The 23501-nt window shown below is 39.4% G+C and overlaps 1 protein-coding gene across 1 annotated transcript in view; it reads left to right on the top strand.

Annotated features, from left to right (window-relative positions):
* The window catches only part of COL4A6 (collagen type IV alpha 6 chain), a 279535-nt gene that overhangs the window by 104427 nt on the left and 151607 nt on the right, over positions 1-23501 (top strand). The window contains exon 3 of the mRNA XM_049644164.1: positions 20285-20368. Coding sequence (XP_049500121.1) covers positions 20285-20368 — 84 coding nt within the window. The remainder of the gene's footprint in view (positions 1-20284; positions 20369-23501) is intronic.

The raw sequence follows: 23501 nt of genomic DNA, 5'->3' as shown, positions 1-23501 counted from the left end.
CCTGTTGTAAGTATCTGTATTCGCATCTTGCAGCTTCAGAAATGTGCTCAAAAGTAACTCATGAAAAACTAGTAACTGTTGGAACCAAGATTTGAACCCAGATTTTTTGAAAGCCTTCAATTTATTATACCACATTTGGTTTAAAGACTCTCTGGGATCTTGTTTTGCTGTTGGGGAAGCAGAAGCCAAGAAAGGTAAAATGAGTTGCCCAAGGTCACTTAGCCAGTTAATGATGAAGCCGGGCTAGAAACCAGTTCCAAGAATGCCAGCTCATGTTATTTTATTGCCTCTTAATTGATGAATAATGTAGTGGTTCATCAGTTAAAAAATGATTAAAAGATTGGAACGAATCTGGAAATAGATTCCATCTGTACCTTAATTACTTCCATTTTATGTTCCACAGGCTTTATTGAAAAACTTTTTTCTAGTCAGAAATGAACCAGTGCCCTGGTATTCCCTGAATGCTTGTGTGTCCACTGCATTTGGTGTTTGATATTCAGAAGCAGTATGTAAATGCAGGCATTCTGCTTTTGACTGCAGTTCATTTTCTAAACAGATGTTAACTACTGTGATGGTTAATTTTATGTGTCAACTTGTCTAGGCTCTGGGTGCCCAGATGTTTGGTCATATATCAGTTTAGATGTTGCTGTGAAGATATTTTTATTTTTTTAATATTTATTTATTTTTGAGAGAGAAAGAGAGACAGAGACACAATTAGCCGGGGAGGGGCAGAGGGAGAGAGGGAGACACAGAACTAGAAGCAGGCTCCAAGCTCCACGCTGTCAGCACAGAGCCTGCCATGGGGCCCGAACCCACGAACTGTGAGATCATGACCTAAGCTGAAGTCAGACACTTAACTGACTGAGCCACCCAGATGCCCCAAAGTACTTTTTTACATATGATTGACATTTAAATCAGTAGACTTTGAGTTAAGCAGATAACCTTCTACAGTGTGGGTAGGCGTCATCCAGTCAGTTGAAGGCCTTAAGAGAAAAAGACTGAGGTCCTCTGAGGAAGAAGAAATTCTGCCTCCAGACTGCCTTTGGACTTGAGCTTGTCCTGCAGATTTTGGACTTGCCAGCCCCCACATTGTGTGCGCTATTTCCAATCAATCAATCAATCAATCAACCAAATAAGCATGCACACACACACGCACACACACACACACACACACACACACACACATCCTCTTAGTTCCGTTTGTGAATTAGTCAAGAGAGCCCTGACTAAGACAACCACCTACTAATATACCAGGCACAGTATGAGGTTCTGCGAATATAGACATCTCTGTATAGAGATTTGTACAATGTGGCAAAAAATGACAAAGCACATTGCCAAAGTAGGACAAGGTGGGAAACAGAGCCACAAGGAAAGCATTGAGGTGTATTTCCTGATGCTCTTTACACTTGCTAATGATACTAATGATACTCAGATTTTATTTGTAAGTGGACAACTTATTTAATTCTGAAAGAGAAACTTTGACAGTAAGCAAAAATAGATTCTCCTCCTCTTAGACTATCCTGATCTATTCATTGAATTTATTAATTCAGTAAACATTTCTTCAATCGTGGCTTTGTGCATGGTGTGTGACAACAACGTGGTAATGGTCTGAGGAGCCTCAGAGTTACTAAGGCCCCTTCTTAATCTTGGCCTAATTTCTGGTACCCAGGCTAGGGATGGAGAAGTTGCTTGATGTAGCTGTGGAGTGAAAATTGGGCACATGGAAGCCCAATTGTCTCTCTGACAACTTGATTTGGACCAAATTAGATAATGTACCTATGAGCTGGGGTAGTAACCTGTCCCCAGCCTCATACCTCCTGGTTTCCAAGACTGCCTCCTGAGTTTTCAGCCTTACCAGTGTCTATTTTGCATGAACCATTCATCAAAAAGTCTGACCCTGGGTATTTTAGAGAAGGCTTATGCCCTTAAAACGTGAATTCCATTTATTCCCCCAAACACAAGCTTTTCTGTCACTCCCTGCACTGGAGTCATCTACAATCTTGTGGGAGAGAAGACTAGTTAATGCCCATAGAATACTTGGAGAACCAAGCAAGGCAGCCTATGAATATTTTCAAAAATTTGTCTTCTCCACAGTATTTGGGCTGCTAGCAGGCCTACGGAACTTATCTGAATGTTTCTCCCTGGCTAACGTGTGAGCTCCACAAAGGCAGAGTCTTTGTCTCATTCTGCTTTGTACCCATACAATTTTGGGCCCACTTCCTCTGCTCACATCTTAAATGTGGGTGTTCCTCAGGCCTCTGTACCAGGATCTCTCCTCTCTCTGCACAGTGCCATCAAGTCACAATTCTATGCTTCAGCCCAAATCTCTCTTCCAAACTCCAAGGCCACACATATCTAACTGCTGAGACATGTCTCCCTGGCTATTCACAGTACTTCAAACTCAGTACTTCATTCTCTACACACACACACACACACACACACACACGCACACACGCACACACACACACGCACACAAATTGGTCCTAGTCTATGCTCCCCCAGCTCAGCAAATAGCACTACCATTCTCCCTGTCACTCCCTGTTGACTCCTTTCTCCTTCACCTACCACATCTGCTCATTCACCTTCATCCACCCATTCACCAACTCAAACCTGAATTCCTTTTCTAAAATGATGTTTTATAGAAAACTTCAGAATAGAATAGTGCAGTGAAACTCCTCTCATGTACCAATTGCTCAGCTTCAAATTTACCAGTTTATAGAAAATCATAGTTCATCTATCCCCACTTCTCTCCACTTTCAATTATTTTGAAAATAACCCCAGAGATTATTTCATTTCGTGTTTCATTATGTATGTCTTCAAAATAAGTTACAAACATATCCAAAATCCCATTAGAACACCAAAACCAAAATTAACAATTATTAAATATCCAACCAGGGTTCATGTTTCCTCATTGTTTTCTTTATTAATTTTTATGAGAGAGAGAGAGAGAGAGAGAGAGAGAGAGAGAGCATGAACATGGGAGCAGGGCAGAAGGAGAGAGAATCCCAAGCAAGCTTCACGCTCAGCCTGAAGCCTGCCAACTGACATGGGGTGGGGCTCAATCCCTGAGATCATGACCTAAGCCAAAATCAAGACTCAGAAGCTCAACTGACTGAGCCACCCAGGTGCCCCTCATTGTTTTATAAATCGTTTTGCTCTCTTACATTTGAATAGTTAAATAAAATCCCTACATTGCAATTGGATAAGTCTCTTAAATCACTTTAATGTATAGTGACCCCCTTACTCTTGTCTTTTTCTCCCTGAAATCTTTTTCTGAAACAAAAAACTGCATCATTTATGCTGTAAGATTTTCCCATGGTTTTGATTATTGGTTGGCATTCCCCTACATTTACTGTAACATTATTGTAAAGTATTGGTAGTTAGCTCTAGAGACTTGATCAAATTCCGTTTCTCTCTCTCAAAGACTATTTGTTCAGGTGGCTTTATGCTTTCATTATGAGACGCAAAATATCTGCAATGTCTGATTGTTTCTCTTTTTGTGGTGTTGTTAGCAGCCGTTAATATTCATTGTCTCAATCTGTTATTTCATAGAATCTGTTGATTCTCTAATTCTGTCCTTTTTCCTCCATGAGAAACATCCCCTGATTGATTTTTATGGTTATCCTGAATTCATTTGGGATAGGTAGGATAAATGCTTGAGTCTGCCACCACTTCCCTTTTTTAAGCCAATTTTTAAAATACAGTAAAAACTTGGCTTGCAAGCATAATTCATTCCAGAAACATGCTTGTAATCCAAAGCACTCATATATCAAAGTGAATTTCAAGAACGATTGGCTCAGTTGTGGTCATGTGAGGTTCAGCATCATGTACTACGCATATTGCAAGACAGCGCTCATTTATCAAGTTAAAATTTATTAGAAATATTTGCTCATTTTGCGCAACACTCGCAGAACAATTTACATGCAATCCAAGGTTTTACTGTAATTAGTTATTCCCCTAGCATCCTCCAAAGGTGGCCAGTGAAGGGTTTTTGTTGGAGGTGGGATAGGAAAGGGAGAGTTACTGTTACAAACTCATGGAGTTTTAAATATTTTAAGAATTTTATTTTTGCAGTTATCATTATTGACTATCAAATCACCAGTCATTTGACCATTGAAAGCCTGTTCATATTGACTATAAAATCCTTGAGTACCCTATTAGTATTTGTAACAGCTTTGCTGAGGTATAATTGACATACAGTACTTTGCACATATTTAAACTATACAATTTGATCAATTTAGACATATGTATACAACCATGAAACCTTCATCACAATCAAGATAATGAACATATCATTCAGTAGCAAATGTTTCCTTATGCCCTTTTGTATTCTTTCCCCTCACACTTCACCACTCCCCATCCTTGGGTAATGACAAATCTGCTTTCTGTCACTGGAGATTAAATTTCATTTTTCAGAGTGCTATGTAAATGGAAATATAGAATATATATGCTTTTTTTACCGGCTTCTCTTTCTTAACACTATTATTTTGGTATTCATTCATGATATTGCGTGTTTTAATAGTCCCTTATGAGATATGTGATTTACAAATATTTTCTCCCAGTCTCAGACTTGTCTTTACATTCTTTTAAAAATATCTTTCAAAAAGTAGAAGTTTTTAATTTGGATCAAGTCCAATTTCTCAATTTTTTCTTTCCTTCATCAAGTTTTTGGTGTTGTATCTAAGAAATATTTGCCTAATCTAAGGGCACAAAAGGTTTCAACTAATTTTTCTAGTGAAAATTTTAATGTTTTAGGCTTACATTTAGGTTGACAATCCATTTTCAATTATCTTTTGTATATGGTGTGAGGTATAAATCAAAGTTCATTCCCTCTCTCTCTCTGCATATGGATGTCCAATTGTTCCAGTATTATTTGTTGAAGACTATCCTTTCTCTGATGAGTTGCCTTTGCAACTTTGTCGAAAATCAATTGACCATATTTGTATGGGCCTATTTGGGGGCTCTCTATTCTGTTCCATTGATATATGCATCTATCTTTATACGAATAACACATTGTCATAATAAGTCTTTCAGGTCAAGTCCTATAAGTCTTAAAGCTTTGTTTTTCCATTTCGAAATTATTTTGGCTATTCTAGGTCCTTTGAATTTTCATATGCATTGTAAATTATATTGCGTGTATGATGATCAATGGGGGCAAAATTGGTTTCAACAATAGCTTTCTATTTCTTTAGGTCTTCTTTAACTTTCTCAGCAATTAAGTTTTCAGTGTACAGGTTTTGCATATGTTTTGTCAGATTTATACCTGTTTCCTACATTTGATGCTATCATCATCATATTTTTAATTTCAATTTCCAATTGTTGTAAATATATAGAAGTATAATTTATTTTGTATATTGATCTTGTATCATCAAACATTACTATACTTATTAGTTCCAGTAGCTTTTTTGTAGATGTCATATTATTTTTTACATTGTCATCTGTGAATAAAAGACAGTTTTACTTCTTCCTTTCACATTGGACATCTTTTCCTCATCATTCTTTTTTTTAAAGTTCATTTATTTTGAAAGAGAGAGAGAGAGAGAGAGAGAGAATCCCAAGCAGGTGCCACACTGTCAGTGAGGAATGTGACATGGGCTCGATCTCATAACTGCCATAACCTGAGCCGAAATCAAGAGTTAGAGGCTCAACCTACTGAGCCACCCAGGGGCCCCTTCCTCACCATTCTTTGCCAGACTGGTTAGAACCTGCAGTACCATGTTGAATATAAGTGTAAATGTGGGTATCTTTGCCCTGCTCCTAATCTTAGTGGAGAAAGCATTCAGGCTTTAGCCATAAGACATAATATTGCCTGTAAGATTTTTCAAAGATACTCTTTAGCTGATTGAAGAAGTTTTTTTTTTTCTAGTTTGCTTTGAATTTTTATCAGGAATAGATGCCAAATTTTGTCAAATCATTTTCCTATTGTGATAATCATATGTTTCTTTTTCTTTTTTGGTCTGCTGAGATAGTGAATTACACTGATTGATTTTTGAATGTTAAACTAACCTAACATTACTGGGGTTAATTGCACTTGGTCATAATGTACCATAATTTTTATATATTGTTGTATTCAATTTTCCTAAATTTTTGTAAGAAATTTTCTGTCTATACTCCTCAAAGATGTTATTCTATAATGGTAATGCTTGACTCATAAAATGTATTAGTGGGTAATCCCTCACCTTCAATTTTCTGAAAGAGTTTGGGTAGGATTGGTATTATTTATTCCTTAAATATTTGGTAGAAATCACCAGGAAGAGTATCTGGCTTAGGAGTTTTCTTTTTGAGGAGATTTTAACTACAAATTCAATTTTATAAGTCAATGTAGGACTATTCAGATTATCTATTTCTTCTTCAGTGAGCTTTGCTAGTTTGTATATTTCAAATGAATTACCAAAAATGTAGTTGAAGCCTTGCCACAGATCTGAAATCAGTTTTTCATTTCACTTTGCCTAGAAACAAAAGGAAAAGTAGATGAGTTTCACAGCCATGAAACATAGAATCAGAGACAAAAATACTGGACCACTCCTTTGCTTATGGGCTTTGTATAAGGCCAAAAAGTTTGAACTGGAGTTTGAACTTCACTTGTGATATATAGTGCTGTATTTATTTTAGCATGATTCTTTTTAAAGTCTGTTCCCACCAACCAAGTAGACTACTTGACTAGTTTCTATTTTCTGCATATGAGAAGGGATTAGGGCTGTTTCTCCTAATTTTAGAAATGCAGGCATACGTGACAAGTTGGTTTGTCTTGTTCACCCTGCAAGCAAAATTAAAATTAGCTTCTGAAAGGATTTACAGCTTAAAATTGCAGCCATAAAATTAGGTAAAAGAAGCATGCTGTTCTTGGCAAATGAAGACAGAGATCCTGGTCTACTCTTTACTGGATTTGGGGGGAGGGGGTCTCCCTCTCATTTTTCTTCTAGTCATAAGGGATGGATTTGCTATGAGCCATTCTATTTCCCTGGTTCAGATCCTCCTCTCCATGTCATCTTTCCTCATCTCTGAGCAAGGCAAAACATCTTTAGCCTCATCTACATCAGTAGGCCTTAGAAACACTGGTGGTCCTTAGAGACATAGGCCTTATGCCTCTAAGGCCCACTGATGTAGATAATAATAGATAAATATTATTTTTATGGAAACAACCTGTATTTGTCTTCCATTCTGCTCCTTCTTGTAGTTGCTACAGCTGGTGAAATATTTCCACATGGGCTTACCATCCACCTCTGCTGGGCATTTGTTAGACTCTCTTTCCCTAGTATAAAATACAGAAATATCAGTGTCCTTAATCATTTGGACTCAATAACAGATGAGTTATTCTGTCAGGATATTTCCAGCAAAATGCAGCTTTTGTCCTGGAAGGCCCAATCCTTCCCATTTCTATAGGTTCAACTCTTAGACTGTTTATCGAGTCTTCCATCCTAACTTAGGCTCCCAACTAGAAAGCTCAAAGGATTTTGTTTGCAAATTTTTGGAATGATTTTCCTAAAGACCTCATATTATAAATGAGCGATACGGCTCTGGGCTAAGCCACTAAAGTCCATGGCACTGTATACCAAGACTAATAGCAAGAGTAGGCTCACAAAAAGCAGAAGGACATGCAGCCCCACCATACATGCACAGCTGAGGAAACTGAGGCCAGCCTAACCACTCAAAATAATCTTGTATATTTTTATTAGAAAACTATCATCCAAATTTATCTGAAGTAGTCAAAAGGGAAGACTGTTAGAGTGGACAGTGAATACCATAATTCAACATAAATAGTACCATTTTTGGAAAAGAGAGAATGTGACATTTAAGAAAGGATGTATGAATGTATCATATATGAATATATCACAATAAAATTGTTACAAAAAAGAAAAACATGTGACTAGAATTCACAGAGAAATGGATGGAATACAAGAAGCATTCGAAGAAAATGGAATCTATGATAAATAGATGTCTACGAGTAGAATATTAGAGCTGATAGGTGGGTCTGCAATGGTAGGTTGACCCTGATTTAGAAGGGCCCTTAAATGTCATATTTAGATGTTGAACTTTGCAACTTTACAGGTAAGAAGGAGTAATCAAAGGTTTTTGAGAGAAGACAGAACATAGCATACCATCTCAATTATAGAAAGGTATCTCTTTACTTTTTCCAATGATACTTTCTCTTTCTTCTTTTGATTATAGTTATCTCATTAGGTTTTAAGTTCCTTGTGTGAAATAAATGTTTTCTAAATATTTGTCTTTTTCCATAGTGGCCAGCATAGTGCCTTTATACACAGCAGATGTGCATTGACGGTTGTTCTCAAATCAATGGATTAGATGTAAGATAGCCTTGGTTCTAGTCTTGTCCCTTGTTGGCCATGCCCCCTCTATTTAACTGTGCCTTAGATCCATTCACTTCTCCGCATCCAACCTCCATAACCCTTGTTCAGACCACCAACTTCTCTCATTGCAACAGTCTCTTAATTGGTTTCCCACCTCACTACCACCCCCTCCTGTCCATTATCCTTACTGCCACTAGAACATTTTTTTCTAAAATATCAATCTGATCAAGTTATTCCCTATTTAAAATTACTCAGTGACTTCTTGTTGCTCTGAGGATAAAAATCAACCTTCCCAACATGTCCTACAAGACTCTGTACCTAACATGTCCTACAAGACTCTGCATGAGCAGGTATTTCCCTGCCTGTACAGTATCATCTCATGTTACTCTCCCTTTTACTTTCTTGTTTCAGTCACTGTGGCTTTCTTTAAGTTCCTCCTATGTGCCATGCTTTCTTTCACCACAGGGCATGTGCCTATATTGTTTTCTCTGCCTGGAAGATCCTCTGCTCACTCCCATCCCTTGACTTAGTTTATGCCACTTCATTCTTCAGACCTCAGTTGAACTAAACTTTCTTAGATAAACCTTCACTGATCACACCATGGAGGCCAAGTGCCCCTGTTATATGTCCTCATATCCTTCTGTTGGTGTCCTTTGTATCATATAGCACAATTATAATTAAAAGATTATCATTTACTCTCCCAATGTCTGTCTCCTCTACAAGGATATACAGCAAAGAAGCAAGTCTGTTTTATTTAATGTTATACTCCCAGGGTATAATCCAGTAGCTAGCACAGAGTAGGCACTCAGTAAGTCTTTGTTAAATGAAAAAATAATGCTTATGTCTTAATGACTTAAACATCGTAAATTTTCATAGCACCCTGTTTCTCTCTGTCACACTTTTCACAATTATTATTCTTTAAATATTTGTTTAAGTATTTATCTGTATCCCATATGAGAATGTAAGCTCCGTGATGGCAGGGACTCTATTTTTTAACAGGGTTGTAGCTTACACAAATGAAATGTACTGATCATAAATGTGTATTTTCATGAGTTTTGACAAATGTGTACACTCATAAACATCACTCCAAACAAAATATAGAACATGTCTGCCATCCCAGAAAGTACCCTTTTACCTACCAGTCAACATCACCTTCCCACCCCTGCAGAGATAACCACTATAATGGCTTCTATGATCATGTACTCCCTTTGCCTGTTCTAGAGCTTTGTATAAGTAGATTCATACCAAATGTGTTTTTATGTGTCTGGCTTCTATAATGTCTGTAAGATTCATCCATGCAGTTACACGAATCAATAGTTTGTTCATTTTTAAATTCTTGAACAGTATACCACAATTTGTTTATTCATTCACCCATTGATGGAACTATTTCCACCTTGGGGTTATTATGAATAAAGCTCTAAGGACGATTCCTATACAAGTTGTATTCAATGTTTTTATCATCATATCCCCAATACCTAGCATACTGCCTGGCACAATGTTATAATTCTACTTTCCTTCCTGCTTTGGATATTAGAATGGAAGTAAGAGTGACTTGATTACAGAAACTTGAATACCATCTCAATTTTCTGAAAAGTAACTTGCAGAGTTTGTACTAACAATTACTTCAACACACCTCACAACCAAACTTGTTGCACAAGTGTGTGATATCATGTGGCACTCATAGTATTTCCCAATAAAATAGAGGATGCACAGTTATATTTAAATTTCCCAATAAACAACAAACAGGTTTTTAGTATAAGTGTGTCCCAAATATTGCATGGAACACATTTATGCTAATTTAGGACACACTTATAATAAAAAGTTTTTCCTTTTTTTTCTGAAATTCAAATTTAACTCCGCATCCTGCATTTTTATTTGCTAAATCTGGTCACCCTAACTATGTGTGAACTGTGGAGCCTTGTGTCCTTAGGCCCTTTCCAGCCTTAATGCTCAAAGATGCCTCACCTGCTCCCAGTGACTGGCCCTAGGAAATGCTGTTCTTTCATAGCCGCTCAGTCAGTAGTTACTGGCAAGGGAAAGGGAGGCATCTATTTTAAGAACATTATGGGCAACATTTAGTTTGTCTATTTGTGTGTTAAGCGTTTGCTTGGCAAATTCATTTGAAAGTCTAACTGAGCAGTGCATCCCCTCAGGCCCTGGTTCATTCTGGCTGGCTCCGGTTTTTCAAGTGAAATCCAGCATGGCCATTTTCCTCCCTACCCCTACCCCAACCCCATCCCCATCAGTTTTGTTTGTGAATGTGTGTGAACACAGACACATGTTGGAGGGAACTGCCTTCCTGAACTACTCAGTAATGTCTGGTGTCAGCTTCATCCTTAAAGTGTGGGTGACAAGTTCCACCTGATAGGGAGCCAGCTCCCACAGATCACTTCCTTCTTTCCCCAGAGCCTTTCATTCATAAAGTCAGAGGGAGTTGTTCTTAAAAGGCAAATGCACATTAAACATGGGACAAGATTCAGGTTGGTTTAGGGGCGCCTGGGTGGCTCAGTCGGTTGAGTATCTGACTCTCAATTCCAGCTCAGGTCATGATCTCATGGTTCATGAGTTCGAACCCCACACTGGACTCTGTGCTGTCAATGTGGAGCCTGCTTCAGATTCGCTTTCTCTCCCTTTCTCTCTGCCCCTCCCCCATGCTCTCTCTCTGTGTAAACTAAATAAATAAGCTTAAAAAAAGATTCAGCTTGGTTTAGTGTGTGTATATGTTTAGATTTCAATGAACAGGTTGTGTTTTAAAATTGCTCAAAGTAAAGCCAGACTTTCTGTATTATTAGCATAAAGTTCAGAAACCTAGGCAGGTGCTTAAGGGGTCTGGTTTGGTGGATGAATACTAGCCGCGATCATGAATGTGGCCCCAGGAATAAGTCTGATCCAGCCAAAGAGGCCTCGCTGGGTTTCTGGGCCCTGAGATGACCCACAACTGATAAAATGGCACCTCAGCATCTTATATCACTTTTCCCCTTTTAGAAGTTTAGCTGTGCACTGAGATATGAAGCCCTGGCCTTGAGTCTTCACTTTGTAATTTAACTAGCAAGTGACACCAACTCTCTGAGATTTAGGTTTGTTTTGTTTTATTTTTTTAATCTGAAAAATGGACATATAAAAATTCTTCTTTTGTATGTTTCAAAAGTATCTATGAGAATCATATATGAAGGTTGTTTAGAAAGTGTAGAAATGGTACAAGTAATATTGTAAGATCAGTAAACTAATGTTGGTAAAAAATGCAAAAGAAGAAAAAGGACACCTCTCTTGACCCTTATTTTTCTTTCCCTGACTCCTCAATTTCAGGGTAATTCTTGGAACTAGTGGCAGTGGGTCTGATGGAAAAAAACAAGAGGCAGAGAGTGAGGATACCTGGGTTCTTATGCCAACCCTGACACTGAACTTCCAATACTGAGGAAGTCATTAACAGCTAAGTTGTCATTTCTTCATCTTGAAAATGGAAAACAGGGGCGCCTGGGTGGCTCAGTCAGTTAAGCATCCGACTCTTGGTTTCGGCTCAGGTCATGATCTCATGGTGCATGAGCTCGAGCCCCACATCGGGCTTTGTGCAACAGTGCAGAGCCTGCTTGGGATTCTCTCTCTCCCCCCTCTGCTCCTCTCTCTCTCTCTCTCTCTCTCTCTCTGTCTCTCTCTCTCAAAATAAATACACTTAAAAGTAAAAAAAAAAAAAAGAAAATGCAAATCAGTCATTGAGTGGACACCTGTTAGGTACAGCAGGCACAGTACTAGATACTGTAACTATAAATAATACCAGCTAACATATATTGAGCATACTATATCTGGCAAGCATTTTGTTAGGGGCATTATCTCTAACTTCATGAAATCCTATGAAGTAAAATATTACCCCTGTTTTAGAATTGACGAAATTGAGGCTTAAAGGGTTGGTTTAAATTGATTTGCCTTATGGTGAATAAACCAGTCTTCAATCTCAGGAGAACTTACTGTCTAGGAGGGTAGTTGTAGATAAAAAGAAATCATTGTAGGGCACTTGCATGGCTCAGTCGGTTAAGTGTCCAACGTCACCTCAGTTCATGATCTCACAGTTCGTGGGTTGGAGCCCCACGTCATGCTCTGTGCTGGCAGCTTGGAGCATGGAGCCTGCTTCAGATTCTGTGTCTCCCTCTTTCTGACCCTCCCCCTCACACTCTGATTCTCTCTCTGTTTGTCTCTTTCTCTCTCTCAAAAGTAAATTTTTAAAAAATTTTTAAAATTCAGGGGCATCTGGTGGCTCAATCAGTTAAACGTCCGATTTCAGCTCAGGTCATGATTTCATGGTTTGTGGGTTCGAGGCCTGTATCAGGCTCTATGCTGACAGCTCAGAGCCTGGAGCCTGTTTCAGATTCTGTGTCTCTGTCTCTCCTGCCCTGCTCGTGCTCTGTCCCTCTCTCTCTCAAAAATAAATAAAAAATTTTTTAAAAACATTAAAAATTTTAAGAAATCATTGTAATATTGTATATGGGTTTATGTTTCTACACATATCTGTACATCCAAAATACCCATTTCAGACTTGTGGTAGGAAATCAAATGAGATTTGGTGTGAAAGGTGTTTTGAAGAAACCTGAAGTCATCAAAAGAGAAGAGTTCTGTTATGTTGTATGAACCCAGGATTGAGCAACCATTTCAACCATTTACTGAGCTACTTCAGGGAGTATTTATTATATTCCAAGGTGCATCTGAGTTTGCACTATGTAGAGTATTAACAGGCCCCAGCCTCTTTACAACACCACCTCTTCTATCTTCCAAAATCTGGTCACAATTCTAAAATCCACACATTGCTTCAACTTCATCAGCATCAATCATCCATTGATTCTACTACCTTCTTCACTGCCTGTTACCCACCGCCTGCCTGTACTCACTTCCCTCCTTAGGAAGTCTAGATCCTTTTAACCACATATCTTTACCATATACCTTTGAATCCCTTGCCGTTCTTTTCCTTTATCACGCTCCCCTAGCAGAAACCAACTTTGATTATATCTGATTCTTCTGCCAATGTGCATCTGTACCCACCTGGCTGAACAAGGCTAAAGAAAACATCATGGTGTTGATAGCTGATGTTCCTTTAAGTTCATGACCACTAACCTCAAGTGGGCCCTGTACTACAGTTTGTCATTCTTTCTCTACATTTGCTCCCTTGGTACTATCATCTAGTCTTGTATATACATACCAGTAGTGACAGAAATGGTGCTCACCAAATAATCCCCGTTCTCTCCTAATTTCCATGCTGTTAGGTCATCCACTCTGTCTAGTTCTTTCAATGGGGAATATGAGCACAGCGGGGAGAAACTATTAGCATCTGAGGTAGTAGAGTTGCTGGACATAAGCATCTTGGAAATTCAAATCACGTTTGGAAAGAAACCACTAAAGAGACCTGCCTATCCCTCATTGAATCATGACATGAACAAAAAATAAACCTCAGTTGCATTAAACTACTGAGATTTGGGGTTTTTTACTACAAAATAGTGGAGTTGTTACTGACTAAAGTACCATATGTACATGTCTAAGTTAGCCATGCTCCCTGGGACTCCAGATTCCATAGCCAGCTAGCTAGCTGATTTCTCCATTTAGATGTCTAATAGATATCTCAAAACCAAAATTCTTGATGCCCATGAAGGCCACCTCCTCCAACAGGAGATGTCACTCCTGTGCTCAAAACCATTCTTTTAAAAAAGTTTTTATTTAAATTTCAGTTAGCTGGGGCACCTGGGTGGTTCAGTTTGTTAAGCATCTGACTCTTGACTTTGGCTCAGGTCATGATCTCACAGTTCGTAAGTTCAAGCCTGGCATCGGGCTCCATGCTGACAACGCAGAGCCTGCTTGGGATTCTCTCTCTCCCCTCTCTGCCCTCTCTGTCATATTCTGTGTGTGTGTGTCTGTCTCTGTCTCTCTGTCTCTCTCTATATCTCTGTCTCTCTGTCTCTTTCTCTCTCTCTCTCTCTGTCGAGCACAAGCAAGGGAGGGGCAGATAGAGTGGGAGACACAGAATCCCAAGCAGGCTCCAAGCTGTCAGCATAGAGCCTATGACCTGAGCTGAAGTCGTGCATTCAACCAACTGAGGCACCTAGGTGCCCCTCAAAATAAATAAATAACTAATTTTAAAGAAATAAAATAAAATTCCATCTTTGTCCCAGCAATTAAAAAAATAAATATAAGCAAAAAATAAATAAATTCCAGTTGATTAACATAGTGTTATATTAGTTTCAGGTGTACAATAGAGTAATTCAGCACTTCCATACATCACCAGGTGCTCATCACGACAAGAACACTCCTGAATCCTCATCACCTATTTCTCCCATCCCCCCTGTCCTATCAGTTTGTTCTCTAGAGTTAAGAGTATGTTTCATGGTTTGTCTCTCTCTCTTTTTTCTTTGCTCGTTTGTTTCCAAAGGCAAAGTTCTTAGAGTGGTCTCTAAAATCTTTGATGATCTGGCTCCTGCTACATCTCTGACTTCCTCATCATTTCTATTCCCTTTATTCCATTCCAGCACTCTGGCCTCCTTGCTGCTCAGCCAAACATCAAGCATGTTCTCTCATCTATTGCCTTTGCTCTTGCTCTTCCCTTTGCCTGGAACACTCTTACCCAAGATTACTACCTAGCTCTCTCCCTCATTTTCTATAGCAGAGATTCTCAGACTTTACCATGCAGTAGAAACACCCGAAGTGCTTGTTAAAACACAGATTTCTGGGTCCCACTCTGAAGTTTATGATTGATTAGGTCTGGAAGGGGGCAATAATTCACATTTCTAATAAGTGTCCAGGGCTAATGACACTGGCCCAAGGACTATGCTTGAAGAAACACTGTTCTCTGCTCAGAAGTTACCTTATGAGCAAAGCCTTCCCTGACTTTCCTATATACAGTAACAAGCTGACTACAACATTTCATGTCCTTCTTGCCCTACCTTTATTTTCTTCTGTGACACATATGATCAGACAAATATGGATGTAGCATTTATTTGTTTACTGTTTGTCTTCCCCTCTGGATTGCAAACACCATGACAGCAGGGATTTGGTTTCACCTGTGGCTGTGTGATACAGCCTCTAGCTGCCATGTTTAGTGCAGTACCTAGCACATGGTAGATGCTTAATAAACATTTGTTGAATGAATGGTCAAGATAAAGTGTTGCACAGCCAGCTTCCTGTGACCTACGCTTCTGGAGGAACTTCTCACAAGAGTAAATCACTTTGGCCAACCATTCAGCCACTCCAGCTAAACTAAGCTGCTCTTATATTCTCACATCACATCTCTTGCTTCCTGGCTACCTTTTGTGTCATTGTCATCCCTGCCACCACTCCTGACAGAAAGCACTGGTGATGCCTGGAAAAACGTACTGACTTCTGGAAGGGACACTGTGATGTAAATGTCTATTTCAGGAAACCAAAGGGAGAGGGAGAATACCACACAGAGCCAGTCTAACACTTGTAACTCCATTGTTGTGAGATCAATTATTTCACAGCCCCTTACCAAGTACCTGCTTCTGCAAGGGCTAAAGAGAAGAATAAAACAGAGTTCTGTTTCCAGTCTGATGGCAGAACCAAATGTGTTGCGTCAAATATAGCAAAGAGGAGCGAGTAAAAACTTCTGCCTGAAATCACTGAAAGGCAAAAATTGGTGATGGTGGTGGTGGGGTGGGGTCTTCACCAAGAAGATGATGTTTGGGCTGGGTTTTGAAGAATGTGTAGAAGTTTGGTTTGTGATGAATGGGGAAAAAGGATAAGGAAAGCATTTTAGACAAAGGAACCAGCATCAGCAAACAGATAGATGTGATACTGGTGATAGATAGATACTGGTGATCTTAAAATATTTAACAATCAATTATATACAGACATCAACAATCCAAATATGTCCTCACCAAGCTGAGTGGATATCAGCCATAGATAAACTGGCATGGACATATCATTGCATATCACTTGACCCTCAGCTCCAGAGAGCAGCCGGAGTGTTACAGGAATGCCAAACAGTGTGGCCCAGCTAATATTAATGTAATATTAATAGCTGACACAAAGTGCTTACTGTGAGCCAGGCACTGTGCTTTTCGTGCTTTATCTTCTTGAATCCTCCAGCCAACCCCTATACAGTAGATATTGTTGCCATTTCCATTTCATACTTTAGGTCACTTGTCTAAGGTCAATCCCATCTAGGCTGGGATTTAAGCCTATAGAGATTGACTCCAGAGCTTATACACTTAACTAAGGTATACTGCCTCAGGTAATGACTAGATCCTAGGATGCCCTTCTAATACTGTGGGAATATACAAAGAGGTAAAATATGTTGATCTTTCTCTTATCAACATTATTGTTTGGTTGAGGAAACAAGACTCTCGATCATGCAACCTAAGAAACATTGCAAGGGCTGTCCCACAGCAACATGTGACACTTGTTCAATAGGCAGAATACTCAGGGCCTGCTGTGTCTTTTTACTGAGCTGGAGTACTCATGGAAGAAATGGAACCTGAACTTGGCCTTGAGGGGTTTTGAATAGTGGGAAGAATATGGAATTAGGATAACAATTGCTAACAGTGTGACATGGACCAAAGTTATTTCCTTCAGAGTTCTTATCTGTAAAATGAGTGGTGTGGCTTAGACTATAGTTCTTAGCAGAAATACCCTACCCCTAGGAGGTATTTTGGAAATTGTGAGGGCACTTTTCATTGTTAAAATGATTAGGGGGTGTGGCTCTTTTAGGAGCCAGGAATGATAGGTGTTCTACACACTACAAAGAATTGTCTTGTATCTTTCCCTCCATTTAGAAGACTTCTGGACATTCAGGGAAGTGAAAACTGTTTATAATTTTCTGAGCCTAGAACATAACCACATGCTACATATGGCCATGAGTTGTTTCCTGGTTTTATTATTACTGATTAAAACTACACAGTAAATAGGGGCATCTGGGTGGCTCAGTAGATTAAGTGTCTGACTTCGGCTCAGATCATGATCTCACGGATTGTGGGTTCAAGCCCCACATCAGGCTCTGTGCTGACAGCTCAGGGCCTGGAGCCCGTTTTGGATTCTGTGTCTCCCTCTCTCTCTGCCCCTCCCCTACTTATGCTCTGTCTCTGTCTCTCCCTCTCTCAAAAATATATAAACATAAAAAAATTTTTTAGATTAAAAAAACCTTCACAGTAAATAAAGGAAATATTGAACTTTTCCCCCCCAGAACTTTACCAGGAGTTATTCACCATTTCAGAGAATTACCATAGTAATAGCAACACTATTCATCGTACTTGAGTCACCAATACCACATCCCAGTGTCATTCTGCTTCAGCAGGCTGTCCCATTCATAGTGATTCTGCACTGAGTTGCTAGCCTCTGACAACTTCATTCCATCTTCTAATATAGTGATGTATGAGCATTTACATATTGGAATATATATTGTTTCATTATAAATGGCTTTTGTTTTTGCTTTGCAATACAATTATGGCATAATATGTGCTTTTTAAAGTATTGCTTACATCTTTATTATAACTTATTCCTATGAATTTTTTTTCAAGATGCCAAGAAAGAATAATATACATTCACAATTAAAAAAATGGTGTGCCAGTCTGATAGAATTAAGAATGGCTGTACCAGATGATCTCTCAGGGCCTTTCCAGTTCTAACTTTCTGCGGATGTAGGGAGGGGTTGGGTTTTGAGAGGAATCCAGAGAGAATTCCAGGATGGGAATGACACTAGTGATGTGATCTGGTTGAGAAGGAGTTGGAGTATCCCCAGACAAGCCAGGATAGGGAAGAAACTTCCTCAGAGCCTGGACTTGTCATGTTCCCTGGAAACAACTTCTTTCATTCCTCCCCCTGACTGTAATTGAAGACTCCTGGGGGATCTGCCAGGGCCAGAATTACAGGAAATTGCCTTGTGGCCAGTGGGTCTTCTCTAGTTACTTTCCTCAGTGACAGAGGGCAGTGATGGCTTCCTGTCTGTTAGCTGGATGTCTTTGCCTCCTTGTTCTGCCAAGTTCCCAAGAAACCTTAGCTTCTGTTCCTTACATTTTTATTCAGTGCCTGTTAATAGGATTTTATCCTCTATATTCTCCAGCTCTGTTGCTTCAGGCCTCCTTGCTCTATGCTAGTAATCTTGAAAGTTTTGGTCCATGATAGGCAAATTTTATGGGACACCAAAAAGGCATTGTTTGGAAGTAGGCCACAGCTCCAAATGGATACTACTTCAACTTTGGCAATTCCTGTTGAGTCCTCTCCCTTAAAGAGGATGACTTTTATCATTTAGTAATATAATTGCTTTTCTTCTTCCTAATTATATGTGCTCATTGAAGACTGCTTGTAAAATACAGAAGTATATGTAGAAGCAAATGCAAATTATCCACTATCCCAAGAAATATAGTACTCAACATTAGGCAAAGGTGACAGCATGGGTGAAGGTTAAATTCAGAGCTGGTCTGTCTCTCTATTCTCTATCCTATGCCAGCCCCCTGCTTCCTCCTCCCACAGCACCTCTTGATCTCACCCTTATGAATACTTGCCTGTCCTATATACCATAAAATGGAGGGCAAACTGGAAAGTGTACAATAGCACTTACCATATCAAAGGCATATAAGAGAGATAAAATATCTCATATCAAGAAGGTGTTTGGAATCTAAAATAGCAATATTTTGTCATAGCTCTGCCATCACTACCTTATTACCGAGGTGTTGTGGTGATAAAGTGTTGTGGGAATGTCTAAAGAGATAAGAGACCATCTGCGAAATTCACAGTGCTCCCTGGGGATTAGGAAAATACTCACAGTACAAAGAGGCAAGAATGATTAAGTATGAGACTGGCTCATAAATATGCCCTTCTCTTTTGAAAAAAAAAAACCAGCCAACATTAAACAAAAAAGTTGGATGATACTAAATCCATCCTAGAGATAAAGTTCTTGTTATAGATAATAGTTAGAATTTATGTTTTGCTCTTTTTTCCCAAGGTGGATAGGGTCAGAATGGCACTTTTCTCATTTTTGAGCCCTTGCATTGAGGCTCTGGTAGACAGAGGACTTAGAAAACTCTAAGACATAAAGGTTAAGGTCAAGATTTTTGAGTTAGTCAGATATGGGTTCAAATCCCAGATCCATTCATATGGTCATCAAAACTTCTTATGTGCCATCCACTCTTGTAGACACTGGGGATATAATATCAGACAATATAGATAAGGCTATTACTTAAATGCAGCTTACATTCTAGTCGGGGGAGAGGGGATGTTTAATGCTGAAAGGATAGCATAGTAATATGATGGAAGTAATGGGGCTGCCTTAGGTTGAGTAGTCAGGAAAAGTCTCTCTGAGAATAGACAATTGAACTAAGACCTGGATGATGAAAAGAGGCCAGCAATAAAAAACATCTAGAAGAGCATTCCAGGCAGAAGTAACAGCAAGGGCAAAGGCCCTGAGGCAGGAACAGGCTTAAGCTTTTATAGAACGAATACCAGTGTGATTGAAGAAGAGTGAGCCAGGGAAAGAGTGAAAAGGTGAGGTTAGACAGGGTCAGTACATGTCAGGTCATGCAGAGGCTTTGCAGAAATTCAGCTAGTAATAATAATCATCATCATAGTAAGGCAGATAAGAAAGAAGGAAATTGAACACTTTGGGGTATACTGTATGGTACCAACTGAGGAATTTGGATCTCACTGGGCACAGGACTGTTAATGTAAGGTCTGAATGATGTGTTGCAAATAGAGCCTGAGGAGAAAAATTCCAAGAGCAGAGTACAGGGTGGCCATTTTTACCTATCATTACATTTCTAGCCCTTGAATTTCTCTCCAGTTCTCTGCTACAGCTACTGCTTTCTCACTGAACACAAATACACAAGTCCACTATGACTCAACATTACCATCAAATGAGACAATTAAACCACTCTAAATTTACTTGGTTAGGAGGAGTGTGGCTAAGGGTTAGGTTCCCTGGGGCTACATTGCTTCTTGGTTCACATAGTTTACTAACTTTTCTCTCTCTCTTTTTTTTTTTTTTTAAATAGGGAGAGAAGAAGTCCTATGGAAAGCCATGTGGAGGCCAAGACTGCAGTGGAGGCTGTAAATGCTTTCCTGAGAAAGGAGCGAGAGTAAGTTGCTTCTTCCATTGCTGAAAGACACATACTCAGAGGAGTTGTGACCTGAAGTGTGTGTGTTTTCTTTAGAATTAGGCTGCTTAGAATTTACTCTTATGACTTCATCAAACAAGAAAAGTGATGAGGACCAGCTGGAAGGAGCTTTGCTAGCCAACTGAGAGGCAGAACTAGATTGGTCAAAGTCCCTGAGGGACCAGGAGGAGGTTTCCTTCATTGACTTAATGCCAAGGTTTCCTCAAGGTTTCATCTGGAGTACTTCCAAAAGCCAATTTGGTGGTGAAGAACCAGATTATGTTTGTAGATATACATAAATTTTCATAGCTCATTAAAAATCTTTTGTATCATTTTTTATTTTAGAGAGAGAGAGTGCAAGTGGGAGAGAGAGGCAGAGGGAGAGAGGGAGAGAATCTCAAGCAGGCTCCACGCTCAGCATGGAGCCCAACACGGGGATTGATCTCATGATCTCATAACTGTGAGATCATGACCTGAGCCGAAATCAAGAGTCAGACACTCAACCCACTGAGCCACCCAGGCACTCCTCATAGCTCATTTGTATCAACTTGGTTCTTCTCTCTGGGAAACAAGTGGTCCAATTGTTATCTACAGACTATGGATGTGACTCATCAAAAATCAAGGGTTTACAGCGTAGCCAAAAATATGGATGACTATTGCACACAAAGAATGATTTGTTGATATTACATTAAAACTTAGGATTTGTTTAGAAGCATGATGTGATGTATTCAGTGTCTTGTTCCTTATTAGCAATGCACAGTTCAAACAGTGCACATTGCAGTGAACACAGTGCATTTGCACAGCATTTCCATCAGTCCCTGTATATGCATACGGGAAGCATTACTCCAGATAATTTGTACCTCTACTTCTCACAGAACAAACCTACATCTTTAGCGTGACTCATAAAAAAAGCATTTGAGGGGGTTCAATCTTGAAAAAATAAAATAGAATCTATGCTTCTGGGATTTATGGCCACCGTTTAGAATTCATATCTTCTGACTTACTGCATTGCGTCTGTAATCTCATCACACTCAAGCCTAAGAGCTTCCGCTGTCAAAGAGAGGTAGCATAAATAGGTCAACCAAACCCTCAAAACATAGCCAAACAGGGAACAGAGTGACCACTCCACCTTCTCTTTCATTATCTTCCATTTAGAGTAAAGTGAAATATCAAACTATGCCAGAATTTGAAGGAAGAGAAAAAGCTGTCTTCTCATCAAAAGGGACCAGACCCATTATACGTTAAAGGCACTGACTTAGAGAATCCTAAAATATCAGAAAGAGAAAGTATCTTAGTGAGCTTCTCATCTTATCCACCGATTGTACAGAGGAAGCAGAGTCTGAGAAGGAAAATGACTTCCTGGGGTCACACAGCAAATTGATGACAGATTCATACTATTACTTGGGTCCTTTGATTTCTTGCCTATTTACTTTTACCCACTGGTGCCTTCCAGAGAAGTCATGTTCACCGTAGTCACCAGAGCCCGTGCCTTTGCCTCTGATCTACAATCAGGATACACTTCAGAAAACAGATAATTCTATAATAAGTATATGAATACGTTCTCAAGCAGCATGCAAGCGATATAGGCAAAGCAGAAGTCTCCTTTGAGACTCTAGTCCCTCTATTGTCTTCCTGGTCTTTCCCTGTACACAATCAGAGATATGTAGAAATATGAATAAAACTAGTTTCATTTTCTGTATTTTTTTTCCCAAAACCCCATCCTAAGTATATATTCTGTGCCTTGTTTAGTTTTTGGATTTTTTAGCCCTTTAATATGTTTTATTTTTAGAAAAACACATTTTTTAAGGTTTATTTCATTTATTTTGAGAGAGAAATAGAGCGCGTGTGTGAAAGGGGCATAGAGAGAGGGAGAAAGAATCCCAAGAAGGTTCCATGCTGTCAGCATGGAGCCTGACACAGGGCTCGAACTAACGAACTGTGAGATCATGACCTAAGCTGAAATCAAGAGTCAACCACTTAACCGACAGAGCCACCCAGGCACCCTGCCATTTGATATGTTCTTAAGATCTTTTTCCCTATCCCTTAGTTTAACCCAGCCATTCATTCCCCTTTTGGTGAACATTTAGGTTTTTTCCCAAATGTTTGCCATTAAAAAAAAATGGCAGTGATACAGTGGAAATCCTTGAACAGATCTTGTGCTTCTGTCTAGCATAGATACTAAGGATCAGAATTTCCAGATACAAGATAATAGATATTTTTAATTTTCAAAGCTAATGCTCACTTACCCTGTAAAACATTTCAATTTACACTCCCATCAGCATTGTACAAGAGCTCCCACGTTTCTATACCCTTGCCAATACTTGATATTTTTGTTGATATGGGTAAAATCATCCCAATTCCCAGACTGCATGTGATGTTAAGTGTTATTTGACATACTCATTGAACAAATTTTGTATTTCTTCTGCAAATATCTTGGATATGTCCTCTACCTACTTTCATCATGGGTGATTCTTATTGACTTACTTTACCTCTGCGAAGGTATAATAAATAAAAATGGCCCAGGTGAAACTGATGAGATTTGAAGTTTGACACAAAAGGGCATTTCCTGGCAGGTTATAGGGGATATAGGAGGTGGTTGGTCAGACCCCACAACCAGGGAACTGAGAAGCAGATCCAGGCTGTTTGTCGGGTTGCAGAGCCTTTAAAAGTAGAAAATATTTTTTTAACATTTATTCATTTTTGAGAGACAGAGAGAGACAGAGCATGAGCAGGGGAGGGATAGAGAGAGAGGGGGAGACACAGAATCCAAAGCAGGCTCCAGGCTCTGAGCTGTCAGCACAGAGCCTGATGTGGAGCTTGAACCCACGAACCGTGAGATCGTGACCTGAGCTGAAGTCAGACCTTAACTGACTGAGCCACCCAGGCACCCCAAAAGTAGAAAATCTTCTTATATATCTGAACAGAGGTTAGTCCTACACCAGATAGACATGACTAAGGTGACCTCATTGTTTAACCTCTGGCTGAGATTTTGATCTTTGAAGATGGAAGGCAGTGGACTTCCTCAGTATGGAGCTCTCATTTGGGTTCCAAACATCTGGAGCCCTAGTCTGTCTTCTCCTTTGAAAACATGAGTGGTTGAAGGGATGTGGGACTG

The sequence above is a fragment of the Panthera uncia genome, chromosome X, assembly GCF_023721935.1.
Source record: "Panthera uncia isolate 11264 chromosome X, Puncia_PCG_1.0, whole genome shotgun sequence".
NCBI lineage: Eukaryota > Metazoa > Chordata > Mammalia > Carnivora > Felidae > Panthera > Panthera uncia.
This window is presented reverse-complemented; position numbering and strand designations above follow the sequence as displayed.